Source organism: Drosophila navojoa, chromosome 3 (genome assembly GCF_054131105.1).
Source record: "Drosophila navojoa isolate 15081-1374.11 chromosome 3, UAZ_NAV_1.0, whole genome shotgun sequence".
Classification (NCBI taxonomy): Eukaryota; Metazoa; Arthropoda; class Insecta; order Diptera; family Drosophilidae; genus Drosophila; species Drosophila navojoa.
The window spans coordinates 19,981,097-20,003,965 of NC_142891.1; the positions used below are offsets into that span (position 1 = coordinate 19,981,097).

A 22,869-nucleotide genomic window follows, 5' to 3' on the forward strand; every position below is an offset into this window, starting at 1 on the left:
TGGGTTTAATCAATCGACAGCGCCTGAGCTGGAGCATAAAAGCTGTGTCGCAACGCGGTCTCTCTCTCTCTCCAAATGGGGGAACAATGGGGAACAGCGCGTAGCGAATCATTTCATTAAACAATTTCATTGAATGTGAAGCGTGCATTTTCCAACACTGAAAAGGACTTCATTATGCCTAGAAAATGCGCCACACCTGCTGTCAACTGGCTGTCATTGTTTCAGCTGCTGTGTGTCTTTGTCTGTTTGTGTGTGTGTGTGTGTCTATCTGTGTGTGTGTGTGTGTGTGTGTGTGTCGAGTTGCCGATAAGCAACTGCGGCACATCCTGGCAGGCTGCCTGGCTTGGCCAGCAACGGGTGCGCCCGCTGATAAGGCAAGTGAAAATGTTGAAATGCTCGCACATGCCGCTGCTGTTACCACTTGCCCAACTAGTGGGGGCTGATTGGGTGGTGCAGCGCCACCTGGCCAAAGCCGACTGCACCACTAAAAAGCCAGCTAGCATTGCCCACTGTCGCGTTCGCTCGCTTATCTCGCCGAACAGTCGCTGCGAGGCGACGCTGTTGTGAATACCCCAAGCAGATGTCCCCCACCGACCGACCGACCAGCACCACTCCGCACCACCCCGCACCGCCCGGCTACACATGGACTGTGACTGTGCCTGCTGTGTGTGCACTCCATTTAAAATCTTTTTGCTTATCGCTCGCTCGCTGCTCGCCTGATTGATGGCCATAGATAAGGCCTAGCCTAGCTTTGGGTAAGGGGGCAGGCGGCAGGAGGCAGGAGGAGGCGTTGGAGCTGGAGCTGTAGCTGGAGCTATGGCTGTGGCTGTGGCTGTTGTGTCCTCGTTTGCTGTTGTCCTTGTTGCTGCTCTCTGTCTCTGTCTCTCTTTCTCTTACTTGCTGTCTCTCTCTGTTGCACTGCCTGCTGCGCTGCTCCATTTGGCATTGTTTGGTCCCATTAGCGCGGGTGTTATCAGCTCCAGCTCCAGCTCCAGCTCCGGCGAGCCGAGGTGATTCCTTTTTTGTGCTTGGCTCTCGCTCTGTCTCTCTCTCGCTCTCTGCACCACGCCCCCAGCTCTGCTTGCTGGCGCTGCTGAATGGCTGAGTGAGAGTTTGCGATAAGAATGTAAAATATAAAATATGGCGCTTGGCTCTGCTGCTGCTGCTGTTGCTGCTGCTGCTTTGCGCTGAGGAATGTCCTTTTTGTGGCTTGGCCCTGCTGGCCCCACTACACTGCCCTCCCTCTCACTCTCTCTTTTACTATCTCTATCTTGTGGCTGTTGTGTGTGTGTGTGTGTGTTGGTATTTTGTCAATTTAATGGCCCCGCGCGCACAGCTACGTATAGAAACGCATCGGTTGTCCTTGCTGTCCACCCAGCCTCTTCCTGCCTGTCTTTGCCCCTGCCCAGTTTTGCTTATCGGCAGCTGCGTCCTGCGTGCTCCTTGCAGTTTGTCATGCAGTCGCAGTCACTGAGAATTTATCATGGCCCAGTCGCTGCAGCAGCAACAGCAGCAGCAGCAACAGCAACAGCAACAGCAGCAGCAGCAACAGGATAAAGGATAAGCGATTTATGTGTATGCGTGTCCGAGTTTGCCTTAATGAACCAGACCAGCAATACAACCACACACGCTCGGCCACCCACACTCAGCCCTACTCACCCACTCTTGCGTAATTTGTAATTTAGCAAAATTGTTATTATCCTTGGAGTCCTGCGATGGCCAACTGCTTTTTTATTTGCCAGGGAAACCTCACTTCGATAAGCATCTGCCTGCTAAGCATGCCAAAGTTTGCCCTGCTGACCGCCTCCCGCTCAGGTCAGGCCAGCCAGCCGGCCGGCCGGCCATTGGCCAGCCTTTTAGGCCAAGTTGTCGACATAAATGGTTATGATTTTTATGAGGCTGCCTGACACTTTGGGCCATGATTCACTCACACACACACGCTTGTCTGGCTCTTTAAGTAGCATGCCCCCAGAGCACGCACTCCTTGAACTGTCTTCTTCCAACTAACACACACACAGAAACATACACACAGAAACATACACCCACACACGTACACACACACACACTCAAACGACTGGCAACAATGCGAAACAGCAAAAGGAATGCGCACTGATAAGCCAAGAGCAACATTTCCGATGCGGCGGCCCCTGTTTCATTGCTACATGCCTCAACCTGCTGCTGCCGCTGCCGCTGCTGCTGCTGCTGCCACATCTTGGCTGTCATCACATGTGGCGCACATTTCAGTGAGACTTGACTGAGACATTGTTATGTGTGTATGCCCTTCACGCAGCGTCTCCTTTCACTAAACAAATGGGTTTGTGGGACATAACTCATATAGAGATGTCAGCGAGCTGTCGAAGCTGGAGATAGTGTAAAACGTTTTCATACAACTGAAGCAACTGAAGTGTATTATGTTAGCCTGATCAGGCTGAATGGCTTAGAGCATTCACTGTCTACTCGGTATATTCTATATATCTGTGTAAGTATATATATTCGCTTTACAGTGCCCTTTTGACTTCCTAGTCTACTCCGGAAGCTAAAGTCCCACCTCGTCATAGACAAGGCCTTCTGGTGCCCTTTCGACCGGGGCAGGATTCTCCTAGTCTAATACGAAAGCTAAAATCCTACATCATCTTAGTCAAAGTTTGCAAGAGAATAGAAATAAAAGCATTAATTATCTTTGGTACATAGTCACCTTGTGTTTATCGTTTCATCGGATTGAGAACTTTTCAAGTCTACTCCGGAAACTAAACTCCCACCTCGGAAACTAAAATCTTCCCTCATCTTACTCAAACAATTTTCTCTTGCATATAGCATTTAGTGTATTCGCCTTTCGGTGTCCGTTTAATCGTTTAATTTCAGCCGCCGTCAATTGACATCGTCGCCGTCGGATGATCAAGCAGTCGTCAGACAGTGAGACAGTCAACCACAGACAGTCAGACGGTTAGGCATTTAGCTGGCCCCCTGAGGCGGTGCTGCTGTATTCTCAGTCTGAGTCTGAGTCTGAGACCGAAAGCGTGTGTAAAATATATTTTTATTGCACCTTCCTTTTATGATGGCACTTCCGGCTGCGATAGCGTCCCGCCCGACGACAAAAAACCGTTATCCACTCGAGATCTTGACGCACCAATGTGCGAGGGAGGAAGCAACGCTCTTGCCATTGTGTGCAGGTCCTTTTTGCCTTGATACGGCAATTAGCTTTGGTTACCATGTGTGTGCTCTATCTGCATCTTCAGCACTATGCACTCCCGCTCTATCATCGGCTATCTCTCTCTCATTCGCACGCATTTAAGCAGTTGCTACCTGCGCACCACCCGCCATTTGCTCATTTAATGTTGGCGACGACTCATCGAAGCCGACCGAGAGCTGAAAAACTAACACGATAGAGCATGCTGAACATTGAATACCCTATATATAATACACATATATATATTATGTGTGTTGTGTAGGCGTAAAACATTGTTTACGTGGAGTATCTTGAGGGGTTAAAGCTCTTTCATATATGAACTGGATAGATCCATGAAAATTTCAGTTGACTGAGGAAGGAAAAGGGGAGCTAATAAAGTTGATAGACTGGAATGATCTTTAAAAATTCGTATACCAATCAGCTTCTAGTTTTAAACAACTCGACACAAATCATTTATATGAGATCGAGACTTCGGTAAAGTCCTTCTGCTATATGTTACATATAACCTTACAAACTCAAAGTACCCTACTCCTAGGGTATTTATAAACGTTTATTGTTTTACAAGCCACTTTTGAGCTCAATTTGCGCATGGCGTCGACGCCGGCGTCAGCGTCGGCTTCGGTTGACGTCGTCTCAATATCGGTTATAGGATCATTGACACTTTTGTCAAGTTCTGACTGGGAGTCTCAGTCGAAGTTTGAATCAGAGTCTGAGGTTGAGGCTGAGTCTGAGTTTGGGCTTGAATTTTTATGACTGCGTTTTTGACTTTCGCTGTTCAAACCGTGTGTTTTTAAATGGCCTCTGTCCCAGCAGCTCTCTCACTCTCTCTTTCGCTCATTAGCTCTCGCTCTCTCTCTGTCTTTCTCTTACCGTGCTGGGCTTAACGACGTCAAGTTGACGCCGAACTAATTGATGCGATAACTCGTGTTTATCACTCACTTACGGACAGACAGAGAAACGGAGAGTTGGGCGACAGAGACGTAGATGGAGATGGAAGAACCGAGTACGTATTCAAAACAGGCGATGTCGATAACGCACAAATATTTCGAAAGCGACGACGACGACGACGACGACGACGGCTACGGCGGCGTCTGCTGTTGCCTATAAGGAACGTTTCCATTTCCATTTCCATTTCGATTTTCGTTATCGCGCTGTGTGCATTTCTGCTGCTGCCTTATCCAATATTTTAATCTCGCACTTACCAACGGCTGACTGAACCATACCGAACCCAACCCGACCGAGCCGAACCCAACTGAACTGAACTGAACTGAACTCAACTCAACTGAAAATGAGCTGGCATCGGTGTTTTGGCCAAGCGGGGCAGCCAGCTCGGCCGGTAGATAACGCTTTACGTTTTACGACATTTACTACGTTCCAACACAGCAGGAGGCGGGGGGAGCAGTGGCAAGCGGCAAGCGGAAAGGGGCAAGCGCAATGGGGGTTTATGCGAAGCGCACCCGCACTCGGCAATGGGCACCCGCATAGCATCGGCTTCCTGATGCATTAAGCATATTTTATGACCACTTAGAGCTCTATGAATGACAAACAACAAATGCCATAAATGTATAAAAAATAAGTTGAAGACAAAATGAGTTCAATAAAACAGAAAAGAAAATCACTCAAATAACTCAGGGACTGAGTTTGATCCATGAATCAGCTAATAGCTTAGAGATTATTTGTAAGGTAATTTTATACATTTATAAAATACGTTTTCGATGGACAGCATATAGAATTTTAAATATAATTTAAATACCTGAGGCTAAAAACAAAAAATTATTTAATTTTTATTTAAAAAGGTTTTTTATATTAATTATTTATTTTAATTGTTGAATCGAATTTAATTAATTACAAATATGAATTTATGCTCAAAAAACTCATTGATTCATAATTTGTCCCCTTATTTTTATCCATTTTTACCATTTTCTCGATCTTAAGCTACTTAAAATATTTTACTTCTACTAAAAAGGAATATATGATTTTCTTGCAGGTGCATTATATGTATATTTTTTTAATTATCTAGATTTACCAGTTATAAATCAAATAACTTAAATAGAGTTATTTCCTTGGATGCTTCATGTGCTTTAAATTTCGTTAATCATAGACCTACGCTCACTTATGCGATTCACCGATATTCAGAACTCGCTCAACTTGCATTTCTCGAACTCCAAAACACCAATACACTCATACTCACATATACACACACCTTAGTTGTTTATGTTGTCGAGTCGGAAACTCTCTCTGGGTCTGTTGTGCTTAGTGCTTAAGCCACGGCGTTTATATGCCCCGGCTGACTTGAGAACTTCGAAGTTAGTCGAGGCTCGGCAATAAGGCATTATTAAAATACTCCAAGACTCGGCAACGCGGCATGAAATTTAAATCATTTTTGATTGATTGCTAGATTAGAAAAGGCGCTGCCGGGTGCCGGGTGTCAGGGCGGGTGCGGGTGAGGGGTAGTGGCAAATGTGGCAGACAGCGGTGGCAGCGATAAAAGGCCGTGTGGCTGCCTGCCTGCCTGGCTGGCTGTCCGACTGACTCTGAAGGTGGGAAGTGAGGGAGTCACACCTTGTGTTTATGTTAATTGATTTAATTTCGCTACAATGAAGTCATTCGAGCTTGAATTGAAGTTGCTGTTGGAGTTGTCGTCGGCTCATAAATATGCTGAATAAAGGCTTTAAGTGGGATATTTGAGAGTTGGGCGGGACGGATTGAGATAGAAAACTCCATAAACAGAAAGAACTTGAAGCACCTGCTCAAGGCAGAGCTGCAAATGAGTTTAAGCTATAATTGCAGCAGGATTGTCATACCCTGTATGAAGCTTAGGCTGGGTAGATGCATATTCGTGTGAGGCTATAAAATAACCTAGAACCAGATGAAATAAAGTAAGAAATTACCTTTAGTAGGGATCAATAATCTGCCCGTCTCTCTCTCTCTCTCTCTATCTGTCTCTACTCTTGACTTTTGTACTTTAATTATGTTATATAAAACTTTATACGCAGCTAAAACTTCGTTCAAATAAGACGAGAAAAAGTTGATCTCTTGCTGTTGTTGTTGATGAAGTTGCCATTATACAAGATAAGATCATGAATTGTATTATGTTTCAGTTTCAGCGTAAGTCCAACAGATCAAGAGATAAGCTTTGATCATGTTTAGAGGTCTTATATTAGACTCACATATACCCAGTAATGCTGATAGAGCTCAGCATAATTATACGATAATACTCGGCAATGGTGATTAAACTGCGCACATTGAGCCAAGTTTCAAGTTACACGCGGCAACAGCAATTGTTCAAGTTCTGCCACAAAGAAACACAAAACAAGAAACAGCAACAACAACAACAACAACGAAACAGAAACAAAAAAAAAAAAACTTAAATAGATTTATTTCATGATAAATGTTTGCCTGTTGTTGTTTTGTTTCCCTTTTTTATGTGCTTTGCCACAGCAACAACAACATGGGGCAAACGCTGCTTTTGCTAATCTTAACGACGCATCTGCGAGGCGAACGAAATGAAATAACGCGACTCGCCAGCGTGTGGAAAAACAACAAATGCAGCAGCAACAGCAACAACAATAACAACAACAACTGATGAAATAACCCCCAAACTGCGACGCCTTATCAGCGCCAGGATCTAATCACTCGGTTGCATCTGCGTCGACTTCGCTTCGAGCTGAGCTAAACTCTGCTCGGCTCTGTGCTGTGCTCCATGCCGCGTATATCGAGGTCGAGCCGGGTCGCTCTGCATGTGTGAGTGAGTGTATGTGTGTGTGTGTGTGCGTGTGAGCGGGTGTGCCTAGGTGTGTGTGTGTGTGTGTGTCTGCGTCTGCTGCGTCATTTGCAATTGCTGCAACAACTTGATTTTGTTTATTATTTGCAGCATATTTGTATACTCTCTAGAAAAGGGAATAAAAGTCGGGGTATTAGGCGTAAAATTGCGCAAATGAATGTAAGTGTGTGTGCTCTGTAGGTATTTTAATTATGGGGGTATATCAGAGTAAAAGAAATTCAGGAATGATATGCTTCTTTTCAATCGATAAACAGCTTGAGCTTGTTTCTAAAAGCAATCGAAGAAAATATTGATCTTTCGCTAGTTTTGTAGCAATACATATCGATACCTGCTAGATGTCAATAAAAATAATCGATAGCTATCGATTAATCAGAATTGAGCTTAGATGATGCCGAAGAGTCCGTATTTGTTTACATTACATTTACATGAAGTTTTTGAATGTTTATATCGATTATCGATAATTATCGATTACCCAAAATCAATTCACATATTTAACAAAATACATTTGAAAGTTCTTCTTTCCACTTTCTAATATTTTGTTGTTTACAGGGTATGTTTGAGCCGCTGCTCTTCATTATCTCTCCATTCTGCCATTCATATACTTATTTTTGTAAACCATTTTCGTGGCTTTGCCTACATTTATCAGCAAACGTTGATCTGACTTTATTTAGCTGCAAATACATACATATTTATGCCAATAAATGAGCACGTAATAACAATGACACACATAGCTACACCACACACACATACACACACAGAGAGAGAGAGACACATAGACAGATGTACTTAACATAAACATAATTGCAAAACAATTGCTCAGAGCTGAACGCAACTGCAGCCACGCAGCCACAGCCACAGCCACAGCCGCAGCGACTCGGCTTGTTGTTGATAGTTCATCACCCTAGAAACAACACCAACAATAGTAACTAGCAACAACAACAACAATAACAACCAGCAGCAGCACAAGCAATAATAACAATTACAATGTTAAGCGCATTTATCAAAAAAGAAAAAACCTTTTGCTGATATTCACGCATGAAGTGTTTATCGCGGTCCAAACTCGAAAAACACCCACCAAAATGTGAAAATATATTCCAAGCCATAAGAAAGGTTAAAATACAATAAAAAGTCGAAGTTGTGATACCCTACAACACGAATTATGAATGCTATAAATATTATTTCTGAAGAAACCTAAAGTCCTTAGAAAGTATTATTAGAAATGTTTTTAAACTAAAATTGTTTCTAATAAAATAAACAATAATTATTTATATTGTCACACAATATATATCTTTAATATTATAAAGCATATTTCCAAAAGGATATTAATTTATTTTTAAAAAAATTTCTATATTTTTATAAAATATTTCTAATTTATTCTAAAATTTTCCTAAATTTTTATACATATTTTTAAAAATATTATTTATGCTTTATTATCTGACATTACCGAATTTTGACTGTAAATTATATTTTATTGAGAACATTTATTTATTTTAAATATATTATAAAAATTCATAAAATAATCTTTAATATATAGACAAATCTAATGATTTTTTGCTGCATTCTATGACCTCAGCTAAAAATATTTGTGCGACATAAGTAAGGGTATATTAAAGTGTTCTGAACTCTGAGTATAGGAGAGCTTACGTGTCTGCCAGTTGCTATGGCCTAAAAGGGTATAAGGGCGGCAAGGCTGGGCGGCGGCGGCGACGGCGGCAAGCGGCACGTTTAATGAATCTAATTAAAAGTCAACAATGGCAAACGAGATAATCGTCATTAAAGGCAACAACAGCAGCAGAGGTTAGGCTACAGGCGCTGCCTAGACAAGGGGTGGAAGGTGATGTGTTTTGGCTTTAACGCTTGGCTACAACGCAGGCGCAACATCCAGCGATAACAGCTGACTGACTGAGAGCAGTGAGACAGAAAATGAGCGAGATAAAGAGAGTGAGAGCGAGAGCAAGCGGTGAGAGCAATTGATAAACATCTGGAAAATGTTTTGCATCTGCAAAAGCAGTCAGGCAAATGAAATAAACCAAAATGCAGATAAAAGCGAGAGATACAAGCCAGAAAGGAAAAGAGATAGGGAGAGCGGGCGAGAGCGAGCGGAGGGCAGAAGTGTATGGCTGGAAGCCAAATCAACATTAAAATAGATCAACGCCTGCTGATAAACACAATGAAAACTGAATGGCGACCCCCAAGCCAAATGGAGCTCCGTTTGGAGCTGAAGGGGGCAGTCGGCTGCATGGGAGGGGGGCAGGTGCTGGTTGACAGGAAATGAACGCAAGAGAAATGAAAGGGTTGATAACAGCAGCCGCGTACGTAACTAGACATGCGTTTCTCGCAGTGTATGTGAGCTCACAGCAACAGCAACAACAACAACCAAAAAAGAAAAAACAAAAAAAAAAGAGAACAGATACAGATACACAGATACAATTAAACACAAAACGCTTATCACTAAGCAATAATCAGAATTCCATTAGCCGTGCGACGCGATATCGCACAAAAGCATCTACCAGCACACACACATGCATACGCACACACACACACACACACACTCACTAGTAGCAGCAGTGTTCGCCTTTGTTGAATGTATCTTTGTATCTGTATCTGTAAGTGCACAGAAATTGCAACTGTATGCGTGTGTGTGTGTGTGTATGTGTATCCGTTATGCTGCTGGTTGGCTGCCTTGGGCTGACTGAGCTAGCTGCCTGTGCCGGCTGGCTTCTCCAACTGGCTGGCTGGTTCGCTTGCTTGCTCGATGTTATCTAACTGCGCGCCGCGCTGCGCTCTTATCAGTGCTTTATCAGTTTTTGTTTCGAATAATTTCGAACGACGTTCGTTGCGGCTGGGCGAAGGAAGCAGCGAGAGCAGCGCGCAGATATCTTATTTCAGTCAGCCAGCAAGCCTGTGTACGTGTGTACGTGTGTGTGTGTGTGTCGGATACAGATACGAATCCAAGAGACGAGTACGACTGCGACTTCGAATAGGACTGCTAGGCAGGCGGACAGGCGGACAGGCGGGCAGATAGGGCTGCAGATAGACGCAACTGGCAGACTGGCAAATGAAAGATAAACAACTTTGCCCGAGAGGGAGAGAGAGAGAGCGAGAGAGCGAACAAGAGTGGGAGAGGCCGAGCAAGAGACAGAGAAGAGGTAGCGGGAACAACGCGCAGTCATCAACAAACATCAGCTGTGCGCGGCGACTGCGACGCTGCGACGCTGCGTCGTCGTCATCGTCGTTGTCGTCGTCATTCGGCTGGCCTCGGTATCTCACATTTGTATCTCACAGATACACAGACAGACACACGAAGAGAGCGAGAGCAAGCGAGAGCGAGAGCAACACCGCGTGCAGACAGAAAATTTCATTAGTCAGCCGCTTGGACTGCGCTCAGTTAGCTGTAGAACGCGAAGCGAACAGCAACGAGCTCCGTGTGCACGTCAATCAAACGCTCAATCAGTCAATCATCGAGTGCCGCGTAAATTACGTGCGTGAGTGCAAGTGTGCGTACATGCGTGCGTGCGTGTGTGTGTGTGTGTATATATGTGTAGCAAGAGCAAATAAAACATGTGCAACTTTGTGGCAAGTGCAAAACAAACTTAGATTTATACAATTTCGCGCTGCAACTAAATTCCCTGCCCTTGCAATTTGTTCCCCTCCCCACCTCCTTTTCACCGCTCACCTCGTAAACGGATATATAGAAGCGCCATGATCAGCAGCCATTCAACAGCAACAAAAGGTGAGACAAGGTTGATCCGTGGGTGCAACAAGCAGCTACCTCTGCCTATCTGTTGCACTCTTCCCTCTCTCTCTCTCTCTCTTTTTCGCTCTCTTTCCATCTCTATCTCTCTCTGTCTCTCACTCTCCGTTGAAATGTCCAAGCGACAGACAGCTACTCAAGCCGAGAGTATCCCCCAGAGCTGGAGTTGAGGCAGCTTTTGGGTTTTGCTTATCAGTCGACTATCTGCGCTGTGTGGCTACACATTCATTCCTGGACAAACATACACACATGTGTGTGAGTTTGTGTGTGTGTGTGATATCTACAATCTGGCGAATGAAGGAGAAATAAAAAAACGACGAGGAATTCTGCGGATTGTTGTTATTATTGTTATTATAATTCCTTGAAGTGAATATCAGCAAAATATAATCAAAACGAGAAAACAACAACAACCACTACAACAACAACAACAACAACAACAACAACAACAACGAATGTAGCTCTGACTTGGACTTGGACTTGGACATGGTCTTCGTCTTCTTCGTCTTCGTTTACGTCTGCTTCTGCGTCTACGTCTGTTTGGCTCTGACCATGCCAACTACTGGAAACGCGCGTTGTGTTGTGCGTACTTAACAGATACGATGGCGATATGACCAGCAACTACAACAACAACAACAGCAGCAACAACAATTGAGCAAACATTGTTTTCACTTGAAGCAATTATTGTGTATTATGAATAACATGTATACGAAAACAACAATAACAACAAAAAGCTTTGCATACGATTTTTTATCTTCCGGCTGCAGTTATCATAGATTTAACCCATTTCCCGCTAAAAACTGTTGCACTTAGCGAAAATGTATAGTAATAAGTTGATATTGTATAGTATAGTATTGAATATAGTATAGTATTGTATAGTATAGTATTACGTTTTCACACTGAACTCTGCTTAAATATATATTTTTTTTGATTCTGGGTATACCCCTTAAAAATGTGAAATGAGGGCATATTAGTTTTGTAACAGTGAAAGCAGAAATCGCAGAAGAAGTATATTTTTCTATCTATATAGGCTTGTCTATCTGTCCACTGTTTGCTTGTCTGTATCTGAAGAGTTAGTTTACTTTTGAAGTTATTGCTCTTGACTTCAGAAACATTTTATCTATTCAAGTTTTGGACACAAGTGCATTATGTCGATAGTCATAGCAGATAGCAATAATCCGTTATTAAATATTGCAGATAAATAATTATTATATGATTTTATTACAATTATCAATGCTCTATTATATTATATATTATTATAAAATTTTATTATAATTATATATTATATATTATTTTCATTTATTTTAATTAATCATTTTATTTACATTTATTTTGAATACTTTTTTTTCACTATTTAAAATATATATTTATTTTTATTGGTTATAAATTTATACTCTACAAATATTTCTTTAGCTTATTTCGCTCAGTGCATTTCCATTGTAATTTTACTTAAATTTTTGCAACTCTTTTGCCATTGCAGGTGATTGTTCCGATACCACAGAAGAGATGACCGTCGACAGCAGAGGTGAGTGATGCTTGATGGCCAACTTTCAGGCCAACAGACCCACATAGCAACCCAATACGCTCTCCCACCGCCCACCACCCATTACCCCTTTGGCAGTAGCCAAAAGCTGTTATCTCTTTGCAGTCAGCAGCGCATTTCCCAGTGGCAGACACCAAAACGCTTAATGCCAAACATAAATTGCTTGTTATGAGTGTGTGTGTGTGTGTGTGTGCTGTGCGTGTGCTTGTGTGTGTCGAGTGGCTCTCGCAGTTGTCGCCTGCTGCGCTGCTGATATTTTGCCAATAAAAATTTAATCTGCTCGCATATCCAGTGTCAGCGCGAGCCATCCTTCTAATTTAATACCAATTTCTCATACTTCGCCACCTCCACTTTGTCTTCTTTCTCGTTTTTTCGTCTTCTTTTTTTTGCTGGTTGCTTCGTTATCAGCTGTGGTGCAAGGCCAAAAGCGTTGATTGGTCGGCCAAAGCCAAAGCCAAAGCCAAATGCTAAACCCAAAAGCCACAAGCCACTCGCACCACCCGCCTAAGCTGCGACTGCGGTTGCGTTTTTGACACCTCAACTGGATGCGAACCCTTTTGCCTTGTCTGTTGGACTGCCACCCTGCCGGCGACAGTTGACAACCCCTTTCTCTATATAACTGTATATACACATATTTTGTAACAGGATATGGAAGGCAACCCCCGCGCTCTCAAGTGCCTGTCAAGTTGTGCGTGTTTTGACTTAACTGGCATCATCATTGGCATCAATTTCGTATCACTTCATAATCATCAGCAATGTCAACGCAAGCCGCACCCCTACCCCAGCCCCTAAACTCTAACCCCGTTGCCCTAACCCTAATACATGAAACTCGAGCCAATTCACATTCAATGGACAACTGATGATGTTGTTGCTCGTCGTGATGATGATGATGATGATGGTGGTAGTGGTGATAATGACGTTGTGAGTGTGGCTGGTCAACCTGCGACCTTTGCTGGGGTGTTTGAATGGACGGGCTGGCGGGTAGCTAGCACCACATTCCACGCCATTTCGCTGCCTTCTCAAGCATTCATCATTAATAATCCCCAAGCCGGCAGGCATTGGTGCTGCCCCATCTCTCCTCCGCTCTGTTGGGGCCCTACCACGTGGTCTTTTTGTGCTGCGTCAGTGAAAGATTTGCAGCAGCCACACACACACACACACAGAGGGGAGAGATATATATACATACATACATACAGACAGGCAAACAGTGCGAGTGGCCCATTGGGCGTAACAGCGCGCCAAAAGTGGGCGTTTGTCTGCGCTAATCTTTATCTAGCTGTTGACACTCCATGGCAGCGCAGCAGACCAACCAGCAGCAGCACCAGCAACAACAACAATGAGATTTTCAAAATAAAAAAATCAAAGTGTTGCAAAGCGCAGAGTCACATTCCTTTCAGCCTCGTCGCTCGCCCTATCTCTCACGCTGATTCCCCCTACCCCTTCGTCCCTCGTCCATCCACCTCAGCTGCCCATTGGCCTGTTCAATGTCAGATAACTGCTTTTGGCTTTTGAATAAAGCACCTGAAGGGGCATAACAACTAGAGCGAACTATATGCTTTGTAAAATCTTAACATTTATAAATTGATTCGTATAATATGTACATATATGTATTTCAAATCGACTTGTCATATCTACTACATTGATGCAGACATTCAATATTTATTTAAAATACTTGAAGTACAATATATATAATTGATTCCTATGACTTATGCAACACTGTCTAAAATTGTATTAGTTGTGCGTACTTTTAAGGTATGATCTAGTTCTATAGTGGAATATAGTGTAATTAATTATATATTGATTAAACAGTTTTTGAAAATTTCTATTTATATGCATATATTCGGATGATCAAAAATAATTGTTTTTGTTTGTCATTTGTTCGAATTTAAACAACAAGCAATCCATATAATACCATATTATGCTACTCTCAACTTAATATTGCCTTTTCTCTTATATTATGGATTAATGAAACTAAAATACTGCCCTTAGTTGTTTTTATCTTTTTTACATTCTTCTATCCTCATATTTTGTGTAATGTTGTCATCATTGCAAACCTAAACTTATCTAAGACTTATGCCAATAACTATAAATTATTTATAAACAGTCTTTCCACGTCGATAAATATGATGTAAACTTAAACTCGTTAAACTCATTATTTAGCATTTATCGATAGTATATATATCGTGATTATTGCCACCTGCTCGCTCTTCGCAGCTCTCGTTCGTTTTGCAACACTGCTGCTGCTGCTGCTTCTGCTGCACATCTGCCAGTCGTGCACGCCCCGCAGCAACAGAGCTACATGCGCTTAGCTTTTGCTTTGTTTGTTGTTGCTGCTGCTTGCCCAGCCCCTAACTAGGGAGGTGGCCGCCCAGCGAGGCAACCTTGCAGTGTTTGCTACTGTTGTTGTTCTTGTTGTTGTTGTTGGTGCTGATGATGCTGCTCACTTTTGCCGCTCTTCATGCTGCTGCTGCTGCTGCTGCTGTGCAATGTACTGTAAGCGCATCTACAAGCTGCGCTATCTCACTTGCTCGCTCTCTATATGTGTGTATGTGTGTATGTGTGTGGTTTTTATCTATAAAATTCATGAATGCTTCGGCTTATCTAGCAGAATTGCATACTTGCAGCAAACCAGTGCCTGGCCTGGCCTCCGCTTCAGCCATAGTTGCTGTTGTTGTTGTTGTTGGCAGCGCTTTTTGGTTGGTTGCTCTTGGCTGCTGTTGCTAGCTGCTGGCTGCTTGTCTTCTAATGGCGCTAAGTGAGCTGCCTGCCTGCCTGCCACACCCCCTTAGCCACCTCCTCTGCCTACCCACACATGCACAGTGGAGCGCCAGTCTCTAATGGCATTTTATCTGAAGCATAATTTTTTATTATTCGCCTGCCTGAGCTGTTGTTGTTGTTGCTGCTGTTGTCTTCCTTTTGGCCTGGCTTAATGACAATCCAAAATACACACAGACAGCAAGTCAAATTGTTAGATAGCTTTTTTTTTTTTTTTTTTGTTGTTTGTATATTTTTTTTTCCTTTTTTTTGGGTTTTGTTTTGTTTGCTGTTGACTATCGCGACCAAGTTAAAGTCAGCAAAACAGCGCAAGTTTGGCATGCGGGACGCATTGCAATCCATGCTGCGGGCTACAAAATAGTCAACCGCAGCAGCAGCAGCGACAACTGCACCAAAAAAAAAAACAATATACATATATATGTAGGTATATGAAACCCAACAATCGCTCAACAGTGAGACTAAAACAAAAATCCATTACGCGCCTGGCTTATCAAAAGCGTCCATCGTCTCCAGCAACAACAGCATTCCACCTCGCATTACGCATACGCACGGTGGTCGCATTGGTAACTGAACTGAACTGAAGTGAATTGAGTTGAGCTGAACTGAACTAAGGGGGGGGAGGGGGGGGGGGGGGTGGGGTACGAAACGGAACTGAAGGCAACTTTCGCTTGAATCGAAACTGGCGCCTGCTCATATTTTGTATTTATGATTAAGCGCATAGCCTGAGGGTGTATGTGTGTGTTGGGATATCAAAGATTACAGAGCAAAAAAGGGTTTTCATTTCCACTTAAATTTTTTAAACCAATCAATAATATTTTTCATTTCGGACATGCTCATATAGCCATGTTCCACTGTAAATGGAGCACTTTTAAGGAGCTGTGTGTATATTTGCTGCAAATGCTACCTCTAGATATAAGATGTATAGCATTGACACCAAGCACACTCTCTTTTCATTAAATTTCAATATATCATTTCATTTATCATTAAGTTCGTTAATAAATTTTATGATACTATTCCTCATCTTGTAAATTATAATAAAATGCAATGCTCTTGAAGTAATCTTTGATTCAAGCCCCAGCATATAAATATTTCAGTTATATTCCATCATATACTAGATTCTAATTATTAGATTCACTTGATAAATGAATATCGTTTCCTCTTAATATTGATAAATTTCCATGATATATGGATTACACAACATCCCATTCATACTCATAAATAATATGAGCAAAATTAGATTACTTTGGCTAAGATTATATAGCATATACATGGCTGAGCCTAAGGAGGCTTTTAATGAGTTATGAGGGTATCAAATCTGTGGCAGCCCCCAGGCTATAGCTGCACCCTTTCCCCTTGCTCTACTTGCCGCCCCCTTGCTCAGAGGCGGCGGTGTCATATAAAATTTACTTGAGTTTTTAACAATAAATTACACAGAGCTGCTGCACATGTGTCCAAATATTTGCACACACACACGCACACGGGGTGAGCGAGAGGTTGTTGGTGGTGCTGAGGTAGGGGTTGGCAGGCACTTGGCCTCGTAATCCTTTTACGCGCAAGCATTTATGAAATTTATTCGCTCGCTTTAACTGAAAAAAAAAAAAATGCAGCTTATCGCTGGCCACAGATCACGGAGCACGGCAAACAGCCAGCGGCTCAAGTCCTTCTGCTGCTCCAGCTCCTGCTCCGGCTTCTGCTCCTGTCTTGGCGGATGATGAGCTTCGAGCAGGACGATGATGATGATGGCTTCGACTTGAACTGGTCATAAAATGTGCGAGTGTTGGTGTGAGTGTGTGTGTGTGTTTGTGTGTGTGTGTTTGTGTATGTATGTGTCGGTATCTGTTGTCAGCTTGGCCTTGTCCTTGCGGCTGCCAAAGCAAAGCTGACGGCTAAGAGCGGACATAGCTAGTGTAAAGACTGGGTTGGTTTTGGGGCTGGGCTTGGGCTTGTGGCTTGTGGCTTGCGTCCAGGTCGTGGGGTAGCTGCTCAACTGTCTGGCTTGGCAAACGACTTGGCTGCTCTCTGCGGTGGCCATAACACCACACAATCCTTTGGATAAATTTTCTTATCTTTGTCGACCAGACGATGATATTATTTTTAATACAGCAGCCCAAAAGCTCTGTATATGTGTGCGCGTGTGTGTGTGTGTGCGTGTATGAGATTTATGTTGTAATTTTTTTATGTGATACGAGAGGCATTATATTCGGGCTGACTTTTCATCATTGTTGTTTATTTTTAATGCCTGCTTACCACAAAAATATATAAATGTGAATAAATGGCTGGCGTGGCATGTGTGGCATGCTTGTCATTTGCTGTCACATTCAAGGGTATTCAAATGGCTGTCAATTAGCCAGTTAGAAGCCTGCAGACCTCTTCGATTCACTCAAATCATTTCTGTTTGCATGGCATCGAGTGACCCTCGTCAATTGGCATTTTGCAGAATAAACATATTATTATTATTGTGTATGTTGTGCTTGTTGGCATTCCAGATTGGCACAAGTTGTGCGTGTGGTGCGTGCAACATTCTGTGGCACAAGTCCTAAACGCAAACAATCGCAACTGTGGCGCACATCAATCGAATTATTTCAAATTGAATTCGTAGCTGATTTGCTAGATTGAGTTGATTTGATGAGTCAGCTCTATGTGCGTGCAAGTGTGCGTAAATGCCAGATGAAGTGTTGAGCAATGCCAAATGACGGTGCATAAAGAAACTGATTTTGCTATATAGGAGTTGGCGCAAATAACAAAAAGTAAAGCTAAATTAATTGTATTTGACTTAAAATTTATTTAATAATTAATTTATAGTGTATTGAGATATAAAGAAATAAACAAAATAAACATTTCAGTTGATAAAATAGCTTATTTAGTTATTTATTTATTGGATATTACAATATTAGCATAATTCAGTTATCAAACAGTGTGCTAAGTACTGTAAGCTGTTAAGTAACAACTAGCTCTGTTAGCTAACAGACTTTACTCACGGCTGCTATAAAAGCAATCAATTATTTAACAGTGTGCTCAGTATACTAAGTGCCGTTAACTAACAACTAGCTCTGTTAGCTAACAGACTTTACTTACTGCTGCTATAAAAGCAATCAATTTTTAACAGTGTGCTCAGTATACTAAGTGCTGTTAACTAACAACTAGCTCTGTTAGCTAACAGTTTTTACTCACTGATGCTGTAAAAGCTATCAATCATTGTGCTGTTAACTAACAACTAGCTCTGTTAGCTAACAGTTTTTACTCACTGCTGCTATAAAAGCTATCAATTATTTAAATCACCGAGGCACGGAGTATATCTTCATTGAGCGCTACTCACTAGAGTGTTCTTACTTGTTTTAAGAGCAACTTTGATGATCTTCGTATCACATGGCATTTTTATGAGCGAAGCATCAACTCATCTGCCGTAGCTGCTGAAGCTGCTGTTGTTGTTGCTGCTGCGACTCCAGCAACCTCCTTGGCTGCTCGTTAAGTTTTGCATAAAAGGCCACACTTTGAACTCATTACAAGCTGTTAGCGAGCACTTTGCACTTCATCAACAAGAGCGCCAGGTAGGGGCAGCCAGGTAGGCCACATAATATACCAGCCTCCACAGTGTGTTGTTGTTGTTGTTGGCTTAGGTTGGGCCTGCGTTATGGCTTATTTCGCCTTGGCTGTCTTGTCAGTCAACCTGCCCTTGTCGTCGTTGTTGTTGTTGGCTGTTGTAAACGTTTATTGTGCCACCAAAAGAGCAGCGCGGCGTCTGCTACGGCACACATAAGCACACGCACACACACACACACACACACACACACACGCACACGCGCGCATTTTGGGCGCCTAATTGGTAGGTAATGATGTGTCTGCTGCGCCGCTTTGTTAGTCACTCGAGCGCGGTGGCAAGCTCGTTGCTCGTTGCTGGTTGCTGCCGCATGTTGCGTGGCCTGTTTTATATCGTTCGTTCTTTTTGCCAACTGGACTTGGCTCTGGGCGGCTGCGTGTCGGCATTTCGCTTTGTACTCTTGTTAACTGCTTGTTGCTGCTGCTGGTGTTGTTGTTGTTTTTGCTGCTGTTGTCGTTGTCGTTGCCTGCGCGCATCTTGTTAGCAACTTGCCTCCTACTTGTGCCTCCCGCCAGCAACTGCTGTCGGTTCGGTGTGTGCGGTCCGTTCTTGTTTTTGTTCCTGTCTTTGGCTTGTTGCAATTTTTGTGCGCGTTCTTCACACAGCTCGCAGCAATGTTCGCGCCTCTTTAATTTACTGCTAAAAAGATCTCAACAACTGGACAACCTTCCGCCCGGCTGCAGTTCCGCTCCGCTCCGCTCCGCTCCGCTCTGCCGTGGCTGCTCGCGTTGATAAACTCATCAAAGTCATCAAAAATTGTTGAAGCAATGAAGTTAACACAATGCCAGACACGATTTCGCAGTTGCAGCCCGCCGCCCCAGCCACGCCCACGACACTGATTTTGTTTTCTCGAGGCGTGTCGCCGCCCTCACGAATTTAATGTAACTGTAAACGAGGGCAAACGAGAGAAATTTCCGTTTGTTCCCCTTGTATTGTCGCTGTGTTCATTTATGTTGCTGTCGTGTCTATGAGTTGCTGTTGCTGTTGCTGCTGGGGCAAATACACACAATTGAATTGTCAGCAATGGCTGGCAACAATTGTCAGTTGGTTGTGCTGCTGAAATGAAGTTGATTGATCTGCCAGAAGCGTGATTTGTTTACAGCAATTGCAATGTTGCTGCCGAAGAACTAAGGGATTTCTGTTGCAGCAGCAACAGCAGCTGATGCGCCCAGCAACAAACATTGCGCTGTGATGTTAATCCCGTGCACAAGAGGACGTTTATGCAAATGAAGGCCGTGTTTAATAAACGCAAATTATGAGACTGCTAGCAACATGTTGCTGCTCGACAACAACAACAACATGGCTAGTGCAACAAGCACACACACACACACATATGCTCGCAGGCTGGCAAAGCGATTATAGATTAGCAACATTCAAACTTGCACTTGGGTCAATTTAAATTTGTGCAACAGTTGCAACAGGCACGGAAACAGCAGCAGCAGCAGCAGCAGCAGCAACAACAACAACACACAAGATAGTGGGAGCAACAGCAGCTGAAACTGCAGATCGCAATTGATCAGCCGAATGTGAGAGTGCATGTGTGTGTGTGTGTGTGTTGCTAACAGACGACAACTGTTGTTGCTGCTGTTGCTGCTGCTTCGGCTGCTGCTGATCAAGCGATCAAGCGCTGGCAACAATCGACGCTGAGCGTGCTCACACGAAATTTTCAAGTACTGCGACAATTTCTTAACCCAAAACCCTGCAGCCCCTGCTAACCCCTGCCGCCTTATCAGCATGCCGTGCCGCACTGGCAACAACAACAGCAGCAGCAGCAACAACAACAGCTGCAACAGCAACACATCTCAACAGTTGCATCAATTGCTCAACATTGAACTCTGTGCAGAGGCCCAGACAAACATTTACCCCGTCCCTTGCTCCGCCCCTGTCGCATCATTTGCACGTTTTTTAATTAAGACATCAAAAAGAGTTTGGAGACTCGCTTGATTTCGAGGAATTGCCTGCCGTCCTCCTCCAGTTCCGTTTCGCGTCCGCCCCGCCAAAGCAGACACAGACTTTGTGTTTTCGTAGCTTCTATAGATTGCAGATTGTACTACATGGTTAGCCTCCGCCCCCTCGCTGATGCAGCAGCAGCAGCAACAGTCGTCGATACTTTGTATGCCCATTCGCCTGGTGACATCTACGTGGACTTGCGCTACGTGCGCTAAATTAGTCGCCAGCTCTGAACTTTAGAGTCTAGGTCGAAATCTGTATCGCAGTTCGCGTCCGAAGTTGCAGTCAGTCGAGCTTCATGTTATTCAAGCAACTATTGCATGGAGAACTGCTGTACTTTGAGGGAACTGAACTTGACTTTGGCTATGGCATGAGAGCCCAACAACAAAGGGAGAAAAGGAAAATTTATTATTATAAATGATGTTTCATTTCAACCAAAGATTCAAGACCAAAGCTGCCAATGATCATGGAAATTTTTTTTTGATTATTTAACGAACATAATTCAGAGTGTTTTCTGAAATAATATAGTTAAGTATTGCCAACAGCTTGGCCTAAACTATTGCCTGAAAAGCTGTGAAGCTGAATATGTTAATAACATTTTTCGTGAATATAATTAGGCGTGTTTTACTGGAGATTATCCGACTAGATAATAACGACTGTTTGATTAAATAGTTAAACAAGGCTCACAGCTTGAATATGTAGAATATGTAGAAATTCTTGTGATTTTATATTATTGATTAAAGATTAATATCATCCAAATTTATTATTATTATTTAATTTATACTTGTAAAACTTAAGATATCATATACGTTAAATATTCAAGAACAAAATTGGAATCTCGCTTATCTGTCACATAATTCGAATGCAACTACTTTAGTTTATTCAAACTTTATAAATTATTGAGTTATTCAACTAATTAAATATAAATTTATAAAACAAAACTAACCATATAATTATATATAATTCAAAACAAATACAATTTAATTTTGCAATATGCCTGTGAAGCGCAAAACTGCGAAGTCAAATTGCTTATCCGCGATCAAAGAATCAAAGAATTTCACTCCACCGCCGTTTCCCATAGCGCTAAGGAGGTGCTGAATAAGAGAAGAAGAAGAAGCAGCAGCAGCAGTAGAATAAAACTGCGAGTAAATCACGAATAGCTCCGCGAAGCCTCCAAGATATGAGAATGTTGATTATTTGCCCGGGTTAACGCTCAAGATGCAGCTGTGGCCAGTGCAATAATCGACTAAGAGATACCCTGTCTGCCTGCAGAGATACCCTGTCTATATATGTGAGGGAGGAAATGCAAGTTTTTAGACCTACAAGAATACTAAAACTATCTGAAATATTACAAGAAAAATTAAATTAATTATATTTTTTATTTTAATTGTTCCCTTTTTGGTATATATTTACGTATACAATAATTTAGTTGAAAATGGGGTTTACTGAAGCTGAGGGAAAAAAAACGATCAAAAACTAACAGAATTATTGATTTCCACAGCAACAACTTGTTGCATGATTTATAGTTTCAGTGATTAGATCTCACCGAATAGGACAGGAATTAAACTAACTCCTAAATACCTACAAGGATTACAGGGTATTCGCATTGAACTTGGAGCTAAAGTGTGAAAAGAAATGTTGCCCGCAACGCGATTCTCTTTGCCTTTTTTCGTATTGCTGAATTTAGCGCGCTCTCTGCATTTGTTTTTGCTGGCTTTTGTTGTTGATTAATAACAATTGATAACAGTGCCGGGCCCCCGAACTCTGGCGAACCTGTGCTCAAGCGGAGTCCCACTGCTGCTGCTGCTGCTGCTGCTGATGGCGTTGATTGCCACAAGGTGGCAACATTTTCGCGCGAAAATGAAGATTTTCGTTATCAGGCAGAGCAGAGCTGAGCCTGGGCTCTGCTGCGCTCTCATCGCTCTGGCGGCGATTGGGCAACTCACGTTTTTCAATTTGTTTCCGCTGGGAAAATTTGTTTAATTATAAGCAACTAAAATAGTTGTGCTCCTGCTGCAGCTTCCACTCCCACTCCCACTCCCACCTCCACTCGCACGCCCCATGCAAAGCGCGCCGGCTCTTAGCACGCCCCCATCGAACATTACGCATACGCCCCGTGCAACTGTTGCAAGTACAGCCAGGTCTTGAGCCGGCCAGACCAACTGGCGTCGACTCCAAGCTGCACCGTCTAGCGTCTGCTGCGTCTTTGCCACACAACAATCAAGATTCCAAAACGCTGGCCACAAAATGAACTTTCAGCTTGAAGCTACGCAGCTAGTCT

General features: G+C 42.9%; 1 protein-coding gene across 1 annotated transcript in view; it reads left to right on the forward strand.

Moving 5' to 3' along the window:
- Positions 1–22,869, forward strand: part of ush (Zinc finger protein ush) — a 63,409-nt gene that overhangs the window by 33,183 nt on the left and 7,357 nt on the right. Inside the window, exon 2 of the mRNA XM_089258476.1 lies at positions 12,203–12,247. Coding sequence (XP_089114602.1) covers positions 12,203–12,247 — 45 coding nt within the window. The remainder of the gene's footprint in view (positions 1–12,202; positions 12,248–22,869) is intronic.